Raw genomic sequence first — 20,195 nt, forward strand, 5'->3', positions numbered from 1 at the left:
TAGGTGGATGGAACGGGCCATATCTTTTAGTTTTAGTATGTGTGCCTGCCTGCCTGGTCAGACAGAGAGAGAGAGAGAGAGAGAGTATGAAATCGTGTGATAATAATGTAAATATTGTACTAAACGTGTGTATCGTGTGGTCGACGCACTCGACCTACTTATGAGTGGTATAAATATATATTTTACATTTACGCTCGTCGTTTTTTTGTTTTTTTCGTTATAAGGGGAAGAGGGGGAGAGGGTTAAATGAAAGGCGCGTATGGTGTCAGTCTATTTATTGGAAGTCGTTGTAGCCGAGCACGTCGTCGAACTGCTGCGGCGGGGCGGGGCGGGGCGCGCCCGCGCGGTACTGCGGCTGCTGCTCAACACACGCACGCTGTAGCGGCCCGCACCGTCGCACGCCCCCAGCCCGCCCGGTACGCTCGCCCGTCTCTGACGTCACTACGCCTCGCGTAGTCTACGACTCACGTTACTGTATGTCGTCTATGGCGACTCGTCGTCGTCGTCGATAGAATGTTTAATAGGACACTGCGAACGTACTGGTCGAGCTGTTGGCGCGTTTTAAACGAGGCCAGGTCGGCGGTTTGGAAATCACATCTCGAACGTAACGTACATAAAATAAGTTTGACTTTAGATTCTGTAGTAGCCGAGCTAGCCCCGCGATGCTTCTCTATACTCTTACACAAAAGTCTCAAACTCTGTACTCGTTATATTTACATAATTTATATTAAAATACTAGTATATATATTTTAACAAAATTCAAAGATAATGGCAGAAAGATTTTAGCATGAAATTATTTATTCACATAAGCAGGGGTGCCATATGGAAACTATACATTATGTGGCAAGCACCAAAATTAATTGAAAAAGAAAGCCTGCTAGTGTTAAACGGAAATTTTACAGGCCAGGGCTGATATTATGTAGTAAGCTCTGAGTTTGAGCTCGAAGTTACAAACAACAGTCGTGGCGTGTAGGTCAGAATGGTTTAAGGTTAAAAAATGAACTTCATAATATAATATACTCTAGTGTACCAAACACAATCGTTTAACTGTCACGCCATTTTTGAAAATTTTTCAATTTCTAATTACTCTCATTAAAAATCATCACAAAAAAAATGGTTTATGTTTACACTTGACATATCGCCCCACACTAATGTTGTGTAAAGTGTTGGCGGCTTTTTATTTGCATCTCTGTTTTATTGTTCGATTTTTGTAGCACCGAACATTAAGAGATTTATTTTTTTTGGTATTGCTACAACACAGCCAGAGAGTTGTGCTTTTATTTTATGAAGTTCATTTTATTCAATACACAAAATGTTTTTAGAGGAGCAGACAAAGTTTTTAAGAGATTAATGATGATAAAATGGATTAGACTACGAAAACAGTAACCGTTGAATGAAACAAATAAAAAATGACCCCCTACACCGGTGATCCATGCGAAGTACAGATCTACGTATCGAACATGTCCATCCACCAAAAACATAATGGCAACATTACAAGTGAAATGTTCTTCAGTCGCACGAGGTCACTTCACCAGCTGACTTGTACAGCCTGTACATACGAGTTACGAGTATATAACTACTACGGTGAAGGGAGCTCGGCGTAAAGGTGGCCATACACGGGACAATTATCGTAACGATTTATATCCTCGATGTTAAAATCGTACGACAAATTGTACGTGTGTAGCAATATCGCAAACGATTTTACGTTCAAAAGATCGATTGGACGATTTTCTTGACGATCGATCGAAACGACAATTTGTCCCGTGTATGGGCACCTTAAGCGTTACTCGTGTACACTGGACTTTCGACATGGTTATATTTTAAATTTAATGTTTGTAGTGTTATTTTTACATGTAAAGGTCCAGTTCACACGAGTGGGTCAGTTTACAGGAGTGCTAGGCGAGCGTTAGAATATAAAGATTACGAGCGACAATATTGTTATACATCAAGGGCCTCTTTCACCACTTCCTGTTGAGTGCCGGATGGGCTATTCACAACTTAACTTGACAGATAGAGTATGGAGCATCTGTCAAATAAAATGTGGATAGCCTAGCCGGCACCTTATCAGGAAGTGGTGAAACAGGCCCTTAATATTATACGAACTGGCACGTTGAGAGTTGAGACCCATTTGAGCCAGCCCGGGTAAAGTATAATATCGTGTCATCCCTGTTGTTACTTGTATTAACGAAAGAGAAGGCAAGATATTTTGACAAGCGATTAGCTGTAAAGGTGAGACGGCACTAGAGCGACACGACACGCTTCAAGTCCATAGAACTGAGGTTTTACGAACGTGAAATCTGACGTTCAATTCATTCAGTGTGGGCGGAAGTTTTAAACTGACACGCCGAGCCCGCCAATGGGTGGTTAGAATTCAAACTTCGATATTATGAGCAAAAAAATGTTCCAAAGAAATTGAGAGATTTTGTGGAGTGACTCCATTCACTAAAATTGATTCCTAACTAAAACGGCCTGCTAATGTGTAATAAAATGTTTTAGATAAAGTCAATTCCGAGACACGTGTTTCTGCGGAACGCGAAGTGTCGCGTCGCGTCGTGTCGCTTTAGTGCGGTCTCCCTTCTTAAGACTGGGCCAAGTAGGCCTGTAGTAGTCCGATGAGAATATGTCATTAACAGAGACTCTTCCCGAGTTGCCATCGCAAAGCACGACAAAAATTGTCGACGAGAAAAATTCTCAAGTAGGTGTCTGACATTAGACCACTGACCGCCATTAAACAAGTACGCTGGAATTATGCCTATTTGAAGCGGAATCAGCTCCACGGAAAGTTGGACGCCATATTGGCGATGATAGCAGTAGTGAGAGTACTTGGAACTAATACTAGTGATGACAACCAATAACGATAAAGCGGCCATTTGCAATTCACGTCAGATTTAGTTCTCTTCCCCCGCATTGGGGGCGCTGATTCCGCTTCGAATAGGCACAAAAAGCAGGTGGGTATCATAAGTCCAGCGTAATTGTATAATGGAGGTCAGTGCATTAGACATCGCTAGCGAGCGAGCGGGCTTAGGGATCGGTTGTTGATATTAAAGATGACAACTCGGCTGAAGGCTCCGTCGTGACAATATAGTCGCGGTGTGCGTGCGAGTTACAGGTGAAGCGGTGTGCGCGGTGGCCGGTCACATGTGCGGGCGCGGGCCGCGCGCCGCCGCCTGCTGCTACAACACACGCCCCGTCAGACCACCGCCCCCCGCCCCGCCCCGCCCCGCCCACCGGGGGGAGGGAGGGAGGGGGGGGCGAGGAGGACCATCTTTTAAAGGACGAAAAGCGACATTTTAATGCATGAATCTCTATTTAGTGCTCCAGAGTATTTCAGCAGCCGCGACACCAGCGCCATCACTGTCGGTCTCCAAAGTGGCGATATTGAGAAGTTGAGTCTCCGTATCGTAAAGTGTCACTCGAAGGACGGCCGATTCATACACACACCCTCCAGTTAATTTCTTGCAAGTCATTTAAACTAAATCGAGAAGAGCAGAATTGAGAACCATATCAGAACGAGCGATGGGGGCATTTTTTGTGACAGCCGAGTGCCAAGAGAACCTCGTAGGAATGTAGCAGTAGCGTCATCGTGTCATCCGAGTGTCGGTCCGCTTTGGGCCCGAAGATGGTCCCCCCGCCCCCCGCCCCAGTGTGAGGTGTTAGAGCTATGAGGAAGCTGATTAATATAAAATAATTTATTCGATAACACCAGATCCTGGACGTTCCGATTCGACACCTGGCATTAAAGAATAAACTGATGAGAAACGAAGATGTCGGTCATGAAGGGCGAGTTCACGAGATGGGGCAAGCTGCGAACAGGCCGAGCGGGGAGATCGTATACGGCTGGATTCATTTCCATATCATCAGCTCAGCAGGCTCAGTATGACCACCATAGAAATGATTTCTTTCGACCGAAAAATATAACTGTAGATTGATAAAGGATTTTTGAGTTGTCGTCTCTTGAATCTGGCCTTATATTTATTTATTCTCTTTATGTACAAAATTAAGACATATTTGTAAAAGTGACAATATATAGGTACCTTTTTTTCTCGTGTAGAAAAAAAATTCTACCGTGGTCTAGCTGGGCGTGCCGATGATGCTAGGAAATGGCTAGCGGCACTAAACAGGCACGCTGCGTCACGCTCGTCCGAATGGCAACTTATTTGTATTTAGTGTTTACAATATTAGGTAGAACATATTATAATATTATTCCTTCACAAATTAATACGTGAGTACTATTGCTTGTAGATATCAAAATGCAAAATTATGAAAAAAGAAACACGGACGCGAGCGTGACCGCGGCGAAAATCTAATATATTTGCCTATGTAAAAATGCGAAATAATGCGGATCCGCCCCAGCCCCCAGTAAGATCAGTGGTTAAGTGCAGCTAAGCTAGTGACAGTGACTAGAGTAACAGACATCCGGCCGCCCGGTGCGCCCCGCCCCCGTCAGACGGTGGGACGCAATCGCCGGGTCTGTTAACGCACCGTGCGGCCAGATGTGTCTATGTAAAATTTAGAAAGAAGAAAATATGAAAGTTTACGGTAAACGGGCCCGCCCACCAGCGTCGAATATCACCGTAACTAATAAACATTAGTTACTAGTTATTAGTATATTTTTTTGTAAATTTTGTGTGTATTTTAATTGTAAAAAACAATTTCTTCAAAAACATATTAATGAGCGGCGACGCCGGCGGGCGCGCACGTAAGGCGGTGAGCGGCGCGGCGTCGCTACGTACAGGTGATTTTACAAGCTCTACATGCCACGATTCCTTCTTGAAATTGAAAGCTAGACAAGATATAGTGAAGGTTAGATGTTTCAGCGCGTCAGTCGGGCGGTCGATGTCGTACCTGCTGCAGCAGATGTCTCAGGCCGGGGTTGGTGGCCATCATCGGCCGCATGATGCGCGGTGCGTGCGCGTGCGGCCCGGCGCCGCGCAGCTGCTGCACCTGCTGCTGGACCTGCTGCTGCACCTGTTGCTGCACCTGCTGCTGGACCTGCTGCTGCACCTGCTGCTGTAGCATGTGCTTCCGCTGCTGCTCCTGTAACGAAGCAGAGGGCGGGTCAGGGGGTCGTCACAGAAGGAGGGGCTAGCGATGGAGTGAGGTGATACCTCGAGCTGCTTGTACTGCTGCTCCTGCTGCTGCGCGGCGTGCAGGTGCACCATGATGTCCATCTGCGACTTGAATTGCGCCTCCTGCTGGTGCGCCGCCTCCAGCGTCTGCTGCAGGTGCTGGATCTTCTCCAGGTTCTGCTGGCGCGCCGCCTCCAGCCCATCCAGCTGCCGCTTGCCGCCACTCTGCCCCACCTGCCCGCCCATGCCGCCGCTCATCATCATACCCTGAAAAAAGGAATGTATTATAATCAATGAAGCCAATTTTGACCAAGTTTCTTTTTTTTTAGTTTTTATTAATTTTTGCATCTCCTAGGTCGGTCGAAGATTCTATGAGAATAAAAATCCTTATCATTCATACCTGTGAGGACTGCTGCTGAGGCATGTTCTGAACGTTGGTCATGGAGCCGCCCACGCCGGGCAGACCGCCCCCGCCCATGCCCTGCATGCCGCTCATGCCGGGCCCGCCCATGCCGGATCCGCCCATACCCGAGGTGCCCATGCCGGAGCTGCCCATACCGGAGCCGCCCATGGCCCCGCCGCCCATGCCGGAACTACCCATAGCCCCGCCGCCCATCGGAACACCTGGGAAAATAATTGCAAATATACGTAATAAAATTTAGTATAATCGACTCACGTCATATTTATAATAACTAGCTATTTGACCGAGCTTTGCTCGGTATTCGATAAAACACGAATAAAATGACATTTTCTAAATATGATTCCTAGCTAGATCGATTTATCACCCCCGAAAGCCCCTATATACTAAATTTCATGAAAATCGTTGGAGCCGATTCCGAGATTATATAGAGATAGATATAAAGATATAGAGAGAGAGAGCTTTGCTCGGTCAAACATTATGGTGGATTACTCGTTTAAAGATATAAGTTAAGATAATATCTATGGACGCTTCACACCACGTCAGTCTGGCCGCATGCTAAGTACTTGAAGGACTTGTGTTACAGGTACCAGACAACGGAAATATATTTAATACTTTTATATTATACATAATATATTTAAGATTTTTGTTATATGATACACATATTTAATACATATCCAAGACCCAGGAACTTTTGAAAAACTTTTTGTTCCGTCGGCGGGATTCGAACCCGCGACCCCCAGCTTGAGCTCCCAACAGCCCACCAACTGAGCCACAGAAGTCGTCAAATATTGCAGTCCATTATTGGGTATGAAACATTAATCGGATAAAACAGCGAGTACATTCTCACCGGGCATGTTGGGCTGCGGCCCGGGGGCGGGCGCGGGAAGCTGCTTGCCCATCTTCTGCTGCTGGATGACCTTACGCAGGCGGTCCACGAACGTGGCCTGGTTGTTGGGGATGAAGCCCAGGTACACCTTCTTCTCGGGCGTGTACAGCAGGATCAGCACCTTGATGTCGCACTGCGGCGGCGACGACATCGGCGAGAAGTGCACGCAGCCCGCCTGATGCAAATGAGATGAAATTATACACTCACACTTTGTAGACACGAAACGACTAGATCGAGTATGGTGAACACTCACGAAGCCGTTGATCATGACTTTGGAGAGCGCCTCGTAGGCCTCGTTCTGCTGCAGGTGGAACAGCACGGACTTGCTGTCCTTGAGGTACTGGCCGCCGATGTTGCTGATGAGCTGCTTGGGCATGAGCTGCATCAGCAGCTTGCTCGGCCACGTGTCCGCCTTCAGCTCCGCCTCGATGTCCTTGGAGTGCGCGGAGACCTGGCACGGCAGGTGCTTCGTGACCTTCTGCTGGTCGCCCGGGCCCTTCGCCTTCTCCATCCACTCCAGCGTGCCGCTCCAGATGTAGGAGCGCTGCGCGCCGGTCGCCGCGCCGGCCGGGTTCGAGGGGCCGGGCTGAATCATCTGCATGCGCTGCATGGCGGGCTGCGCGGGCGGCGCGTACGATGGCTGCGCCAGCTGCGACAGCAGCGCCGAGTTGCCCGGGTACAGCTGCTGGCGCGGCGGGGCCAGCCAGCCGCCGGGGTGGCGCACGCTGGGGGGCGCGCCCGGCGCCGCGCCGCGCGGGAACTGCGCGCCCGCCCGCGGAGCCGCCCCCGCGCCCCGCCCCTGCCCGTACACGTCCGCCTGGATGTCGGGCACGGGCGGCGGCGCAGGGCTAGGCGGCCGCTCCTTCAGGCTGTACCCGCGCAGCAGCACCAGGTGACGCTGATCCTACATAAAATAATAAGTCGTTGTATATATGTCGCAGCCGACTGGTTTAATAAAAGTTACAAGTGTTATTAAAAAGACAAAAATTATGGAGTCACATATGAGTGAATCAAAATTTCAACAAATATTCGAGGAGAAATTACGGGATCATTAGGCTGCGACATATACACATTCTAGTTTATAAGGCACATTAGCACTAGACTGCTCACTTTAGCGTAGTTCCGCTGCTGCGCGGTGAGTAAGTCGCCGCCGGCGTGCTCGTAGAGGGCGGCGAGCGCGGGCAGGCGGCGCGCGGCGACGACGGACAGCTGCGCGCCGCGCTCGCCCAGCAGCCGCGCCGCCTGCTCGGGCGTGGCGGGCGCGCCGGGTGGGGCCAGGCCGCCGGCGTACGCGGCGTACGGCGGCGACACGCCCGCCAGCACCACGTGCATCTGCGCGTCTGCGCGCCCGAGCTCCTCCAGGCACGACGCCGCCGTCGCCAGTGCCTCCGTCACGCACGCCCGGTTCTCCGCGTGACCACCCACAAACCTTCAAATAGGTAAAAGTTCAGTTTAATAATGTTAGCCCAATTTAGCTCTTTAGTCTTTACGCTATAGAGTATATAGACTGTTTCCATCGTTGTAAAACTCGATCTGACTCGATCTGACTGGGTATACACTCACTGTAACTTATCTATAGTGTCCACAACATTTTGGGGGCATGTGAATGGTCCGTAGGTGGCTACGGGCAGGCAGGGGGCACAGTCGGCCGAGTGGTAGGCCACAACTCCGTACACTGATCCACTCTCAACACCATCTTCTAATGCACCACCATGAAAGTATCTGCAAAAGGAAGTGTATATTAAGCTGTTACAAAAAAATATATAAACATTTGCTGTCTTATTAATGAAGCAAGATCAAGAAGAACTCAAACTCCAAAATATTGTCTGGAAGTCTACATGATGCCTATTGCCTACCACCGGTTCGGGGACTAACCCGGCAAGAAGAACCGGCATAAGAATGGCCTACGAATAATAAAAACTAAGGTAATGTAACTCAAACTCAAAATTTTTTATTCAGAATAAATTTTTTCAAATATTCTCTGAACGTCGGGGCTACACAGATGACTACCACCGGTTCGGGAACTAACCCGGCGAGAAGAACCGGCGTAAGAAACTCGCACGGGGCCATCTTTTTCTAAAAAGATGGAAAATTACAAAAAATCATAAACTTATAATCAAAAAATATATTATAAAATAACAGTGTCATTATGACTAAATAAAATACAACGAGTGTACAATTATTATACATAATAATATATAGAAACAGCTCTGCAGGGGGCGACCTTATTCCCATGGTGTACTATCATTCATAAAATCAGTAACTTTATAGTATGCTTTGGTACACAAACGTTCTTTAACAACTTTTTGAAATCTATTAATTGAGAGATTTTGAACTCCCATACTATTACCGTTTTAAATTTGGTTCCTTTCGAACTGTCATGTTATATCAGCGTGATACCGCTGAAGGGCGAAGGCCACCTAAATATTGCAAATGTGTTGAAATGTGTGCCTTAGGTACACATTTCTGACAAGTATTGTAGAACATGTTTTTTGACGGAGTTACTTTTCTTTAGTTTTTATAATTGGTAGTAAGGGCGGTACGCCCACTTTTTACTAAAAAAGTAGGAACATTTTATTGTATTATTATAATAATTATTATGTAAATTTTATTTTCAAAAGTTTGTCTTTTAAAAAACAATGCTGTAACATAAAATTATATACAACATCAACATAGATACTTGTAAGTTGTAAGCCATTTAATAATGTGCCATTTAATAATGTAGAAGTAGCCATGCAAGCAGCCATCCTACTCTTTGGGAGTAGGATGATGTGTCATCGTTTATGAAATCATTGACCTTATAGTGTTACGTGCTAGGATTCCAGGATTTGGAGAGAAAGACTGCTGACTCTCTTGAAGACTTTATTCACTAAGTCCAGGTCACACAAGCACACACTAGGTCCAAACACTAATCACTAGGTCCAATCACTAAGCACTATCATTGTCGTAGGTCATAGCCAAGTCGCAGGTTTCACTGGTTCACTCACTATTGATCACTTGTGTTCACTCCGAAGTCACCTTGATGATAGCTCGAAACGAACTGAATTGCCGGGCCGTCTACCTGCGGCTTTTTATATGGCGAGACGAATTCCAGAAAGTTCCCGATTCACGTAAACAAGTATGGGAACTTTCTAGGAGGCTCGAGCATGTACAACCTAGCGCCATCTAGTTTCGAGTGGGGGATTTATGTGTAGTGTGTCCCCTGATCAGTTTCGCTAGTTTGCCGCCAGATGGCTCTGTGTGTCCGTAACAATAGGCTTTGGCACACAAACATTCTTTGACTACTTTTTAGGGTTCCGTAGCCAAATGGCAAAAAACGGAACCCTCATAGATTCGTCATGTCTGTCTGTCTGTCTGTCCGTCCGTATGTCACAGCCACTTTTCTCCGAAACTATAAGAGCTATACTATTGAAACTTGGTAAGTAGATGTAGTCTGTGAACCGCATTAATATTTTGATACAAAAATGATAATTCTAAAAAAAATATATTTTGTTTATATGTACATTACTATAAAAACTATCAACGAAAATTGGTTTGAACGAGATCTAAAACAACAGATTTTTTTTATCCTACTTCCTACTATCCTACTAATATTATAAAGGCGAAAGCTTATGTCGGCTGTACACTCTCGCCGAGAGCTCTCGGGCGAGAGTCTCGTGCGAGATCCCCTTGCCCGATTGCGATCATGTATCCCGCCAACAGAACAAAAAGTTTTCAAAATTCCTGGATCATGAATGTGTATTAATAAATATGAATTATGAGTATCATATTATAATAAAAATCTTAAATACAGTTTATATTTTATGTAAGTACCCAATACAGTAACAAATGAGAAAACAAATTTAACATTTGCTTTTTTTGACTCATTCTTAACTTTCGTTGAACTTCCTACCATTGTTTTTGTATTGTTTTCTCATCAATATTGTACCCATTATATTTCGTTGACCTAAACAACGTTGTTATTTTATCGCATTCTTTTCGAATGGACTTTATTCCAATGGTAAAGTTTATCTGGTGATTGAAAAATCAGCACTTACTATACAATAATAATAAATTACAAGACCACAGCAACTAATTTTTCCCCATTGATTGGGCACCAGTCACGTATCTGGCAACCCGATTATCTACGCACACAACAATATTTGTGCATTGTTTTATACACACTACAATATTGATATATAGGATATCATGCCAATTTAGAATTATATTCACAAAAGTGGTGATCTGATGAAGTATCCATAAGTAATTGAGGGAACTCCTCAAAATTTATAGGGAAACGAGTGGTGACTTCGGTTTCGTGAGAAGTATTCTAAGCATATGCTACCAACAAGTAAGATTTTGCACCGAGGTATACCTGGTATACCGTGGTCTGGAAGGTGCTGAGAGAACTCCTCAGTATCCTTATAGATACAAGTTTGGGAGTTTCGGCGATGCTTTAAGAACGGGAAGTGAATTATAATTTATAGAAGCTAGACTAAAATTATTTATAATTATTATTATTTATTATAAAAACACTGCTGAAGGGTGGCGTCCAGGACTCCAGCGTTATACTGCACTTTGGCCAGAAATGGCTGAAAAGTTGAAATTGGCAATTTTGAAATAGGAACATAAATGTTTAACAAAAATAAAAGTTGAGTATATTATATTATAGTATCCTACTATATACTCAACTCTTATTTTTACTTTTATTTTAAAATTATTTTTCTTTTTTTTTCTTTTAAAAAAAATTTTTGGCGCCCCTAAAGGGTGACGCCCGTGTGCATTGCACACATTGCAAATTATATGGTAGCGGGGGACCTGAATATAGGTCGGTACTTACTCTAACGTTGGTATGATGTAGTTGGTTTTAAGTTCGGTGATATATGCGCTGTTGGCGGCTGTGTCCTCCACGACAAACACGACTGCTGCCTGCGCCGGCGAGTCCGGGGCGTTCACTACCATTTTCTTACACACACAGCCTGTGTGACACAGGTTCAACTTGCTATAAAATTAAATTCTCCTGTTCTGCTCACTGTCTTTGATCTGCTTTGATCAAATTAATTACTCGTTTTTATAAAGCCATAATAATGTTAAAAATTTGAGTATCATGATTTTATTGTACATCTAATCATTTTAAAAAATTATATTTTTATCTAAAACTAATTTATAAAAGAGAGAAAACCTCTGTTTTATTTTATTTACGTTTCGACCGTGTTTCGACTTTCGACCTCAATCCTTGAATTTCTTCTTCTTCGCCTTCAGGCTTCACGTAAACAAACTTTTCTTCTTCTTTATTTTTTTTTCTTATTATGGCACTTCGGCTATTTAACCATGGCCAGTGTCGAGTATATTCTAGTGGGAAAACCATAGACATAATATATACTGTCGTAAAGACCACCTGACAACTCGAAAATGCGTGACCATTTTTGATCTGTCAATGTGTGCGTGTGCTAGTGATGTATATTTTACTATCGATAGTATAGTATTTTGCTATCGATAGTTTAGTCCGTTCGAGTTATTTTACCTGAGTTTCTATAAGAAATAAATAATATGCAACTTTGATAGATTTGTATTTCAAATTAGGTATCATAAATTTTAATTGGCAAAAAAAGGTGACGATTGAAAAGTAGATACACATTTTCTTTTGGAATGATTTTTCAATCGTCGGATATGTTATGACATGAGGTTCTTATAGGGGTAAATAATATACACTTAACACATTATAAAGTTACTTATTTATTACTCAGGTAAAATCTATCTGGTAAATCAGTCCTTACATTGAAAGTAAACGTTGAAAGTAAACAACACACATAGTATATTATATTTTATTCTTAAATTAAATACATATTATATAATATCATAATATTTTATTACAATTATTTTGAACCGACTTCCAAACAGGAGGAGTCTAGACGTTCGCCTGTGGATATATTTTTATGTATGTTCAACGATTACTCCGCCGTTTATGAACCGATTTTCAAATTATTTCAAAACAAAGTTGGAATAGCTCCTTTAACCAAAATAGTATTTGTTCTAATTTTTCTTTAAAAATTTTCAATGAAATGTTTGCTACATACTCGTATTGTTGAATTTTTCTTGGGATTCCAACCAACACGCCCAATTAATTTCAGCCATTTTCCTCTTATTAGAGGATCTTGAGGGAATCTGTAAAACAAATGATTATGATATATAAATATAAACCTTTCTCTAGTTTTAGAGTCACTCTATATTATAGTAGTTATATTATATTAGCTATATTATACTATACTATATTATATTAGTTAAAATAAGATAATATGTCCTTTTTAGTCCGGCCGCACATTTTCCGAATTTCTGATCACAAAAATTCGGACGCCCCGCCCCGCTCATACATTTTGACACGTCAGAAATTCTTTTAGTATGATGGGTCTACAACAAAATGTATGAACAGAGTGCGTTCCGCCGGGCGTCCGAATTTTTCTGATCAGAAATTTCGGATAATGTGCGGCCGGGCTTAAGGTGATAAAATATATAAAGGTAAATGATTTTTATTTTAGATTTATGTTATTGTAAAATATCGATAAGCATATCGATAAATTTGATTCAAGCACTAGCGTATATGTAAGAAATTTTGATGAAAATTTTTTCTTCAAAATTTGTGTAATATAGGAACAATAGTACCTTTAGTTACGCAAAATATGAAAGTAAAAGGGAGGATTCACAATATTTTATTTGAAATAGAGAACTAAAGACCAGAATATAGCAAAAATAAACACATCGTAGCAATTAGGACATGAAGATTAATTACGGGTGAAATGTATATTTTTCAGGATTATTCCTATGATTTACACTGCAATCACTCACAGCACAAGTTATTATTGTTATATATAATAGTATTTGTTGAAAATAACATACGATTTAAATAATAAATTGCAAATACCGAAAGGGCATAAAAACGATTGACGACTTTTGACGACCTGTCAAATAAAAGTTGTTACAATTTTCATTAGACTGCCTCTCTCTTTTCATCTTGTTATAATTCCATAAAGGATTTTCTTCTCTCTCGCACTCTTTGTTGGTCTTTAGCATTATATTATGTCTATGGGGAAAACAGTATTCTATAGTGCGTCATGACTCTATGACATACAATTTACAAAACAAAGATTTTCAATTTGCTTAAATTTAGTTTTACAATGTGAACACTACATGTTACTGTGATTAATATTAATAAATAAAGTGAAAGACGTGTCATAGTGCTGAAATTTTGAAGATTTTCATTGAAGAAAAATAGTAATACGCGAAAATATCACTGAAATCCTCGCATCCACATTTCCGATTCTGATCGCACAATCGCCATAGTAGCAGGTAATTAGGTAAGTTTTTGTTTTATCAATTTTATTTGTTTATTTCATTGTATAATGCAAATCTAAGTAGCCTGAGTAAGTATTATGTGGTATATTATAACAACAATTTTACTTAAACCTTATGTTTACGTAAACAATGAACTGTCAAAGAAATCTATCATATAACGCGCCTAACAATTATTGATACTTTGACTTAGGTGCTTTGCGTTTTAGACGTAGGTATATAAAATTCTCGTGTCACAGTGTATGTGCTTAACTCCTTTAACACTTTGATGCAGCGTAATATAATATTATAATTATTACGTTTTATGTTTACAGGTAGCAGAAAAAGCGTTTAACGAAATAACCGAAACGACTGGGAGAATTTATGACACATATGACATTTGAAACACTGAAAATAAATACAAGGAGTGGGAATTAACCCTTTATTAGGATATCCTAAATTCAATATTGAAGAGCTGATTATTGAAGATGAAAGTGTCTCTTCACTGTGACACCACTGCTGTAACTACATGGACCTAGAAAGTGGCGATGATTCTGTTTCCGGCTGCATTGTAGAATACTATTTGGATGATCATATTTTATTAAAATAACAAAATCCTGTTTTTCACTTATTTATTTTTTGTATTTTCTTAAATAAGCAGTTCCATGATAAAAAAGGAGTGAGCTTCTCTCAGCTCTCACTGGTCATCAAAGTAGCTCTGCAGCTCTCAGGGAGAGGGTACTTAAATAACAGGTGTTATAAATTCATAATAATATGTAGCACTAGATGTCCCGGTGAACTTCGTGTCACTTATAAACCTTCCCTGGACTCCCAGGAATATTTAAAGACTAAAATTAGCCACATCAGTTCAACCGTTTAATCGAGTTATTGCATTTTTATATAGTCCGTCAAGAAAGTGAAGAAATTAAAAAGTGGCAACATCGTAGTGTCATTTCTTTTTAGGGTTCCGTACCCAAAGGGTATAAACGGAACCCTATTACTCAGACTTCGATTTCTGTCCGTCTGTCTCCAGGCTGTAACTCACGAATGGTAATAGCTAGAGAGTTAAAATTTTCACAGACTATGTATTTCTGTTGCCGCTATAACAACAAATACTAAAAACAAAATAAATTAAATATTTGAGGAGGGCTCCGATACAACAAACATAATTTTTCAAACATTTTTTGCTCAGTAACAATGATGACAACAAGTAGACACTTGAAATTTTCACAAGGCCATAATTATAATATGTGTTATTTAATAATTATTAATAATATTTAAATAAAATAAAAATTTCCCATACAAAAACACAATTTTGGCTGATTTTTGCTCTATAACGGTACGGAATCCTTCGTGCGCAAGTCCGACTTGCACTATATATATATATATATATATATATATATATATATATATATATATATATATATATATATATATATATATATATATATATATATATATATATATATATATAGTGCAAGTCGGACTGGCAAATTTGTGTATTTGATCACATGTCTGGCGCCCGCCCAATATCTGTCAGAACCATTGAGGTAGTATAGACTGGAGAGAGCCTTATATCGGTGTATAAGCGTCAAAAGCGTGTAATGTTATGTCCTACTTACTAGGACATAACAAAGGAGTCGGTCTGCATATTTCATGTAATAAAAATGTTAATAAAGGTTTTTAGTGAACATTTATACACCGATATAAGGCATGCGGCTAATACTACAGACCACAGACTACTTAGAAGAACTGACGTTCTACAGACTACAGCTGATCAAAGCAGCTGATTATCAAAATTGTACTGACAAGTGACAGTTGTGTAATGTGTTGTTTCATGTTTGCGCTCAAGTACCTACCAAAAAAAAATAATAAAGTAAAATTTTATGCGAAAAGTATTGGGATTTGGGAAAAGTGTAATAATGTATCTACAAATATATACTAGTAATCTGTGATAATGTATATATTTTTATCGCTGAAATCAACTTGCGCATTTTGAGTTTATTTAGTCTTTATGTAACTTTATAAAATGATCCACAGGCATTTTCAGTAATTATTGTAAGTATTTTTGTATATTCATTATTTTATTGCAATATTTAAGTATCAAGTTTTTACTTTCTATGCTGATGGATGCTACTAATTACTTTTTCACAATGATATTCTACTTTTTCATACAATATCATTGCTTTTTCAGATATTTTCTTAGATAAAGTAAATAAGCTTTATACATTCTTATTTACGCTTTCGTTCTTTGTTTACGGTTAGAAACTCATCCATACTCAATATTATAAATGCGAAAGTGTGTCTGTCTGTTAGCACTTCACGCCCAAACCGCTGAACCAATTTTGCTGAGTTTTGGTATGGATTTACTTTGAGCCCCGAGAAAGGACATAGGATACTTTTTATCCCGGGAAAATGTACGGTTCTCGCGCGATAAATGTTTTATGGCGCAACGGACTCGTCACTAGTGGCGGTGTCATCGCTCTGCACGGTCCCTATGTCCAATGAGGTTTTTATATATATTTTATATATATATATATATATATATATATATATATATATATATATATATATATATATATATATATATATATATATATATATATATATGTTTTATGGCGCAACGGAGTTGCGGGCATCTAGTCTTTTACTTTAATCCTTCGATCGCGGATCCTTGGAAATTAGTTGTTGTTCTCGCGGCCGCATGTGGCCACTTAGGAGTGTAAGTATCAAATCATTTTATAGTCTAACAAATAAAAAAATCACTTATAAACTAGCCGGGGTCATAGATAATGCGAAGCCAAAGTCACTCACAAGTTACTTCTTTTATTCGCATCGTGTCGCTGGCTCGCTGCTGTTACGACGCCCTCTATAATTTCTGCACGGTCCCTATAGCGCTTTTTCCATTTGACTAAATTTAGAAGTTCTAATTAGGATCCTAAAAAGAAGACTATTTAGAAGCTTCTGATCCCACTTGTCCTAATTTCGTAACTAAATCAGTTGTGACTTGTGAGTTGTGACCAAGCGGCGACTTCGGCCAGACGTCTTCTTAATGGTTCCAGTTCTGTCAAAGCAACAAAAAATTGATCTTCTCGTAGGCTTAGCTGTTGACTCAATAAAAATAAATAAAAGTCGTAAAAGATGGATGAATGAATTTTTACTCCACGAAAAATTATCAAACATGAACTTTCTGAACTACTTGGAACCAGCAGCCTTTAGAAATTACCTACGAATGGATTCCAGGGTCCCTAGACAAAATCCAAGCATTTTCCGTGCAAGCGTATTCCGCTCACGCTAAGGACTTGACATCCGTATAACCATGTATTATATATTTTCTTTAAGCGTATAATAGCCGTGTTCGTTTAATTTTTTCTTAGTTTGGCAGCTGACTGTCAACTTCATAATTGAGTGTCATGTTCAATAAAATACTAACAATTTCTGTCAGATTTTAGAATATGACACTCACACTGACACTAATTTTTAACTTTGCGCATGCGCAATGTGCATTGAAAAACGAAACGAACACGACTAACATAATATTTTTATGTCGGCTATACACTCTCGCCGAGAGCTCTCGGGCGAGAGTCTCGTGCGAGAGCCCCTTGCCCGAGTGCGATCATGTACATTCTCGCTTAGTTCAATCGCAGTTATGAACTCAGAGAAGATGGACCATTATTTTTCTCTATGAGATGGACGAAAACACTTCTCTTGCATCTGCCGTAGCTCTCTGTGCTATGATCTATTATAAATAATTAGTAATTACTAAATATTTACACAATAAAAATTTAAAAAAACGCGAAACGTATCTACGATCAATGATCATTGATCAACATTCACCATGCATCGAAAGATATTATCATTGCAATCCAAAGACCTATAATCATATTTAAATTTATTTGTCACAGATAATGACTTATAATGACGTTTATTATTGTTATTTTTCTATTCTGTACTGTCTATCGGCGCGACTTGTAGTGAAAAACGAGAGAGTGTAAAGTAATGCGCTCGCTTTCCTCGCGAGACCCTTTGTCTCGGGCGCAAAATACCGACACCAGACCGAGAGGGTCCGAGACAGGCGAGACGAGGCGAGCGCACCCATTTACACTCTCGCACTCGGGCCGCCTCGCTGTGTCTCGGCGAGAGTGTACAGCCGACATTACATAAAGCTTAGGCCAAACCTACGCGACCAGGCGACTGCGAAGCGGAGCGTCAAGTTGTCAAATGTGTGTTTTGTATATTATGTAGAAATGAGATAGTGGTAGGGAGCACTTAAACCACAGCACTTCTATTTAAAAGTTTATTTGAAGGAGAGGAATGGTAAAAGCACAGGCTAAAGCAAGCATAAAAATTTATGCGAAAGCCAGAAAATCAAAATACGTTCGCTATAATTATTTAGAAAAGGAAGACTTAATTTTAAGTACAATTGATCGAGAGCGTAAGGTGTCGGGCGCGCATCGAGCGATACGCGTTCCGTGTCAAGATAATATTTCTGACTGGCCGACTGGCGATCGGTGGCCGCCGGCGGCGGCCGGTCCCCGTCCCCCGCGCCCCGCGCTCGCATGAACCGGACCGGTTCGAGCGCGTCGCAGGAGACGCGGCGGAGGGGGGCCGTCCGGCCCGCAACTATATATAACAATATGTGATTGTCCGTCGCACGTCTAACAAAATTTAAAAATGAAATGTTTTACTTAAATTATTATTTAGTTGTAAGGTATAAGATGTTTTAGATAATTTTAGAACAATGTAATCTTAAAATATAACTTATGTATATTTTAAGATTACATATAGATTTTTAAGATTACATTTTTAATTAGCTTATGTAATTTATTTATTTATATGATTTTGACAATGTAAATACATATTTTTTTAGCTGTTATATAACTCCTTTATTTTATATGCACACTTAGGTAAGTAGTTAGTAAGTTAGACTAGTTACACTACATATACAAAAAACACATTTGACAACTTGATGCTCCACTTCGCAGTCACCTGGTCGCGCAGGTTTGGCCTAAGCTTTAATCGGGTGAGTGTTATATATATTTTTTTTTCAATTTAACACCTAATAATTAAAAAAATCAAATAAAAATGTTTTGTATTTTTATTATTTTTATTATATATATAATAAAAATAACTAGATGTTCCGCGCTGCCCCTAAGCAGTATTAGCCCAGGGCCCCCAAAAGGTTGAGGGGGTGACAAATTCAAGATCCGCCCCTGTGCCTAACACTGAAAGAATTTTTTAAATCGGACCAGTAGTTCCTGAGAGTTTTTCCGATTTTGTACACTAATTAGGATCCTAACTTTGTAAATGCTATTTCACTTGACTAACTTTAGATAATGAATCATTTAGACGTCTAAATTTAGTAAGGTTAAGGTCATAATCATTGAGATACTATTACTCTAATACTACTACTATAATATTTAAAGAAATAAGAATTCTGACCGTCACATCTCAATACATTTTGGAAAATCTCTTATATGTTAGAAAGAACATAAATATTTTCAAAAAGAAAAGTGATAATCATAATGTAAATACTAGAAATAAGAACAAGTTAGCAATACCAATGTTCAGACTAGCCAAAATAAGCAAATCCTTTAAAGGCCAATGTATACGCCTATACAATAAAATCCCAGAAAATGTTCAAAATCTACCTTTAAACAAATTTAAAAAAGCAGTTAAAGAACGTTTGTGTGCTAAAGCGTATTATAAAGTCAATGATTTCTTCGAGGACAGCACACCTTGGGAATAGGGTGGCTCCATGCAGGTTACTTTTCTTTTAATTTTGTTACATAGCTGTAAGCCATAACATTGTAATTTTCCATTTTTTTAGTAAAAGATGGCCCCGTGCGAGTTTCTTACGCCGGTTGTTCTCGGCGGGGTAGTTCCCGAACCGGTGGTAGGCAACGTAGTTTCTTCGTTCGACTTTCAAAAAGTGTATCATGATACCCATTTTGAATAATAAGATATTTTATTTATTTTTATTTATTTATTTATCTATGGGCATAATTATCAGGCATCTGTCAAGTGTCAACTACACTCTACAGCCGTGTTCGTTTAATTTTTTCGCAGTTTGGCAGCTGACTGTCAACTTCATAATTGAGTGTCATGTTCAATAAAATCCTAAAGCCGGCGCCAGACATGGGCTTCAAAGTTTGAGCAAACTTTGCACAAATAGGAAAATGCCAGCAATTAATTTGCACAAATAGTCAAATGTCAGTGCCACACTTGGCAAATTTGTGTATTTGATCACATGTCTGGCGCCCGCCCAATATCTGTCAGAACCATTGAGGTAGTATAGACTGGAGAGAGCCTTATATCGGTGTATAAGCGTCAAAAGCGTGTAATGTTATGTCCTACTTACTAGGACATAACAAAGGAGTCGGTCTGCATATTTCATGTAATAAAAATGTTAATAAAGGTTTTTAGTGAACATTTATACACCGATATAAGGCATGCGGCTAATACTACAGACCACAGACTACTTAGAAGAACTGACGTTCTACAGACTACAGCT

At 40.3% G+C, this 20,195-nt stretch overlaps 1 protein-coding gene across 3 annotated transcripts; it reads right to left on the reverse strand.

Annotated features, from left to right (window-relative positions):
- Positions 1–260: 260 nt before the first annotated feature.
- On the reverse strand, positions 261–11,575 carry LOC121730530 (mediator of RNA polymerase II transcription subunit 25-like). 3 transcript variants are annotated; one of them, XM_042119621.1, is made up of 9 exons: positions 11,196–11,575; positions 7,940–8,098; positions 7,487–7,805; positions 6,630–7,280; positions 6,338–6,551; positions 5,470–5,693; positions 5,109–5,336; positions 4,846–5,037; positions 261–358 (listed from the first exon to the last, which is right to left on the reverse strand). In XM_042119621.1, the coding sequence occupies exons 1-9, from the start codon at positions 11,315–11,317 to the stop codon at positions 275–277; spliced, it is 2,193 nt and encodes a 730-aa protein (XP_041975555.1). In that variant the 5' UTR covers positions 11,318–11,575; the 3' UTR covers positions 261–274. The 3 variants fall into 3 exon arrangements, with proteins under 3 accessions (XP_041975555.1, XP_041975572.1, XP_041975564.1); XM_042119638.1 differs by lacking the exon at positions 261–358 and adding an exon at positions 2,948–3,170; XM_042119630.1 differs by lacking the exon at positions 261–358 and adding an exon at positions 2,948–3,173.
- Positions 11,576–20,195: the final 8,620 nt, after the last annotated feature.

This window comes from Aricia agestis, chromosome 1 (genome assembly GCF_905147365.1).
Source record: "Aricia agestis chromosome 1, ilAriAges1.1, whole genome shotgun sequence".
Taxonomy (NCBI): Eukaryota; Metazoa; Arthropoda; class Insecta; order Lepidoptera; family Lycaenidae; genus Aricia; species Aricia agestis.

Excerpts from the sequence above, each read along its gene's own strand:
- LOC121730530 (XM_042119621.1), bottom strand. The coding sequence starts at position 11,317 with ATGGTAGTGAACGCCCCGGACTCGCCGGCGCAGGCAGCAGTCGTGTTT. Across the intron at positions 5,337-5,469 it reads CTCAGCAGCAGTCCTCACAG|GGTATGATGATGAGCGGCGG; the intron begins GTATGAATGATA and ends TCCTTTTTTCAG. Across the intron at positions 359-4,845 it reads TGAGACATCTGCTGCAGCAG|CAGCCGCAGTACCGCGCGGG; the intron begins GTACGACATCGA and ends TGTGTTGAGCAG.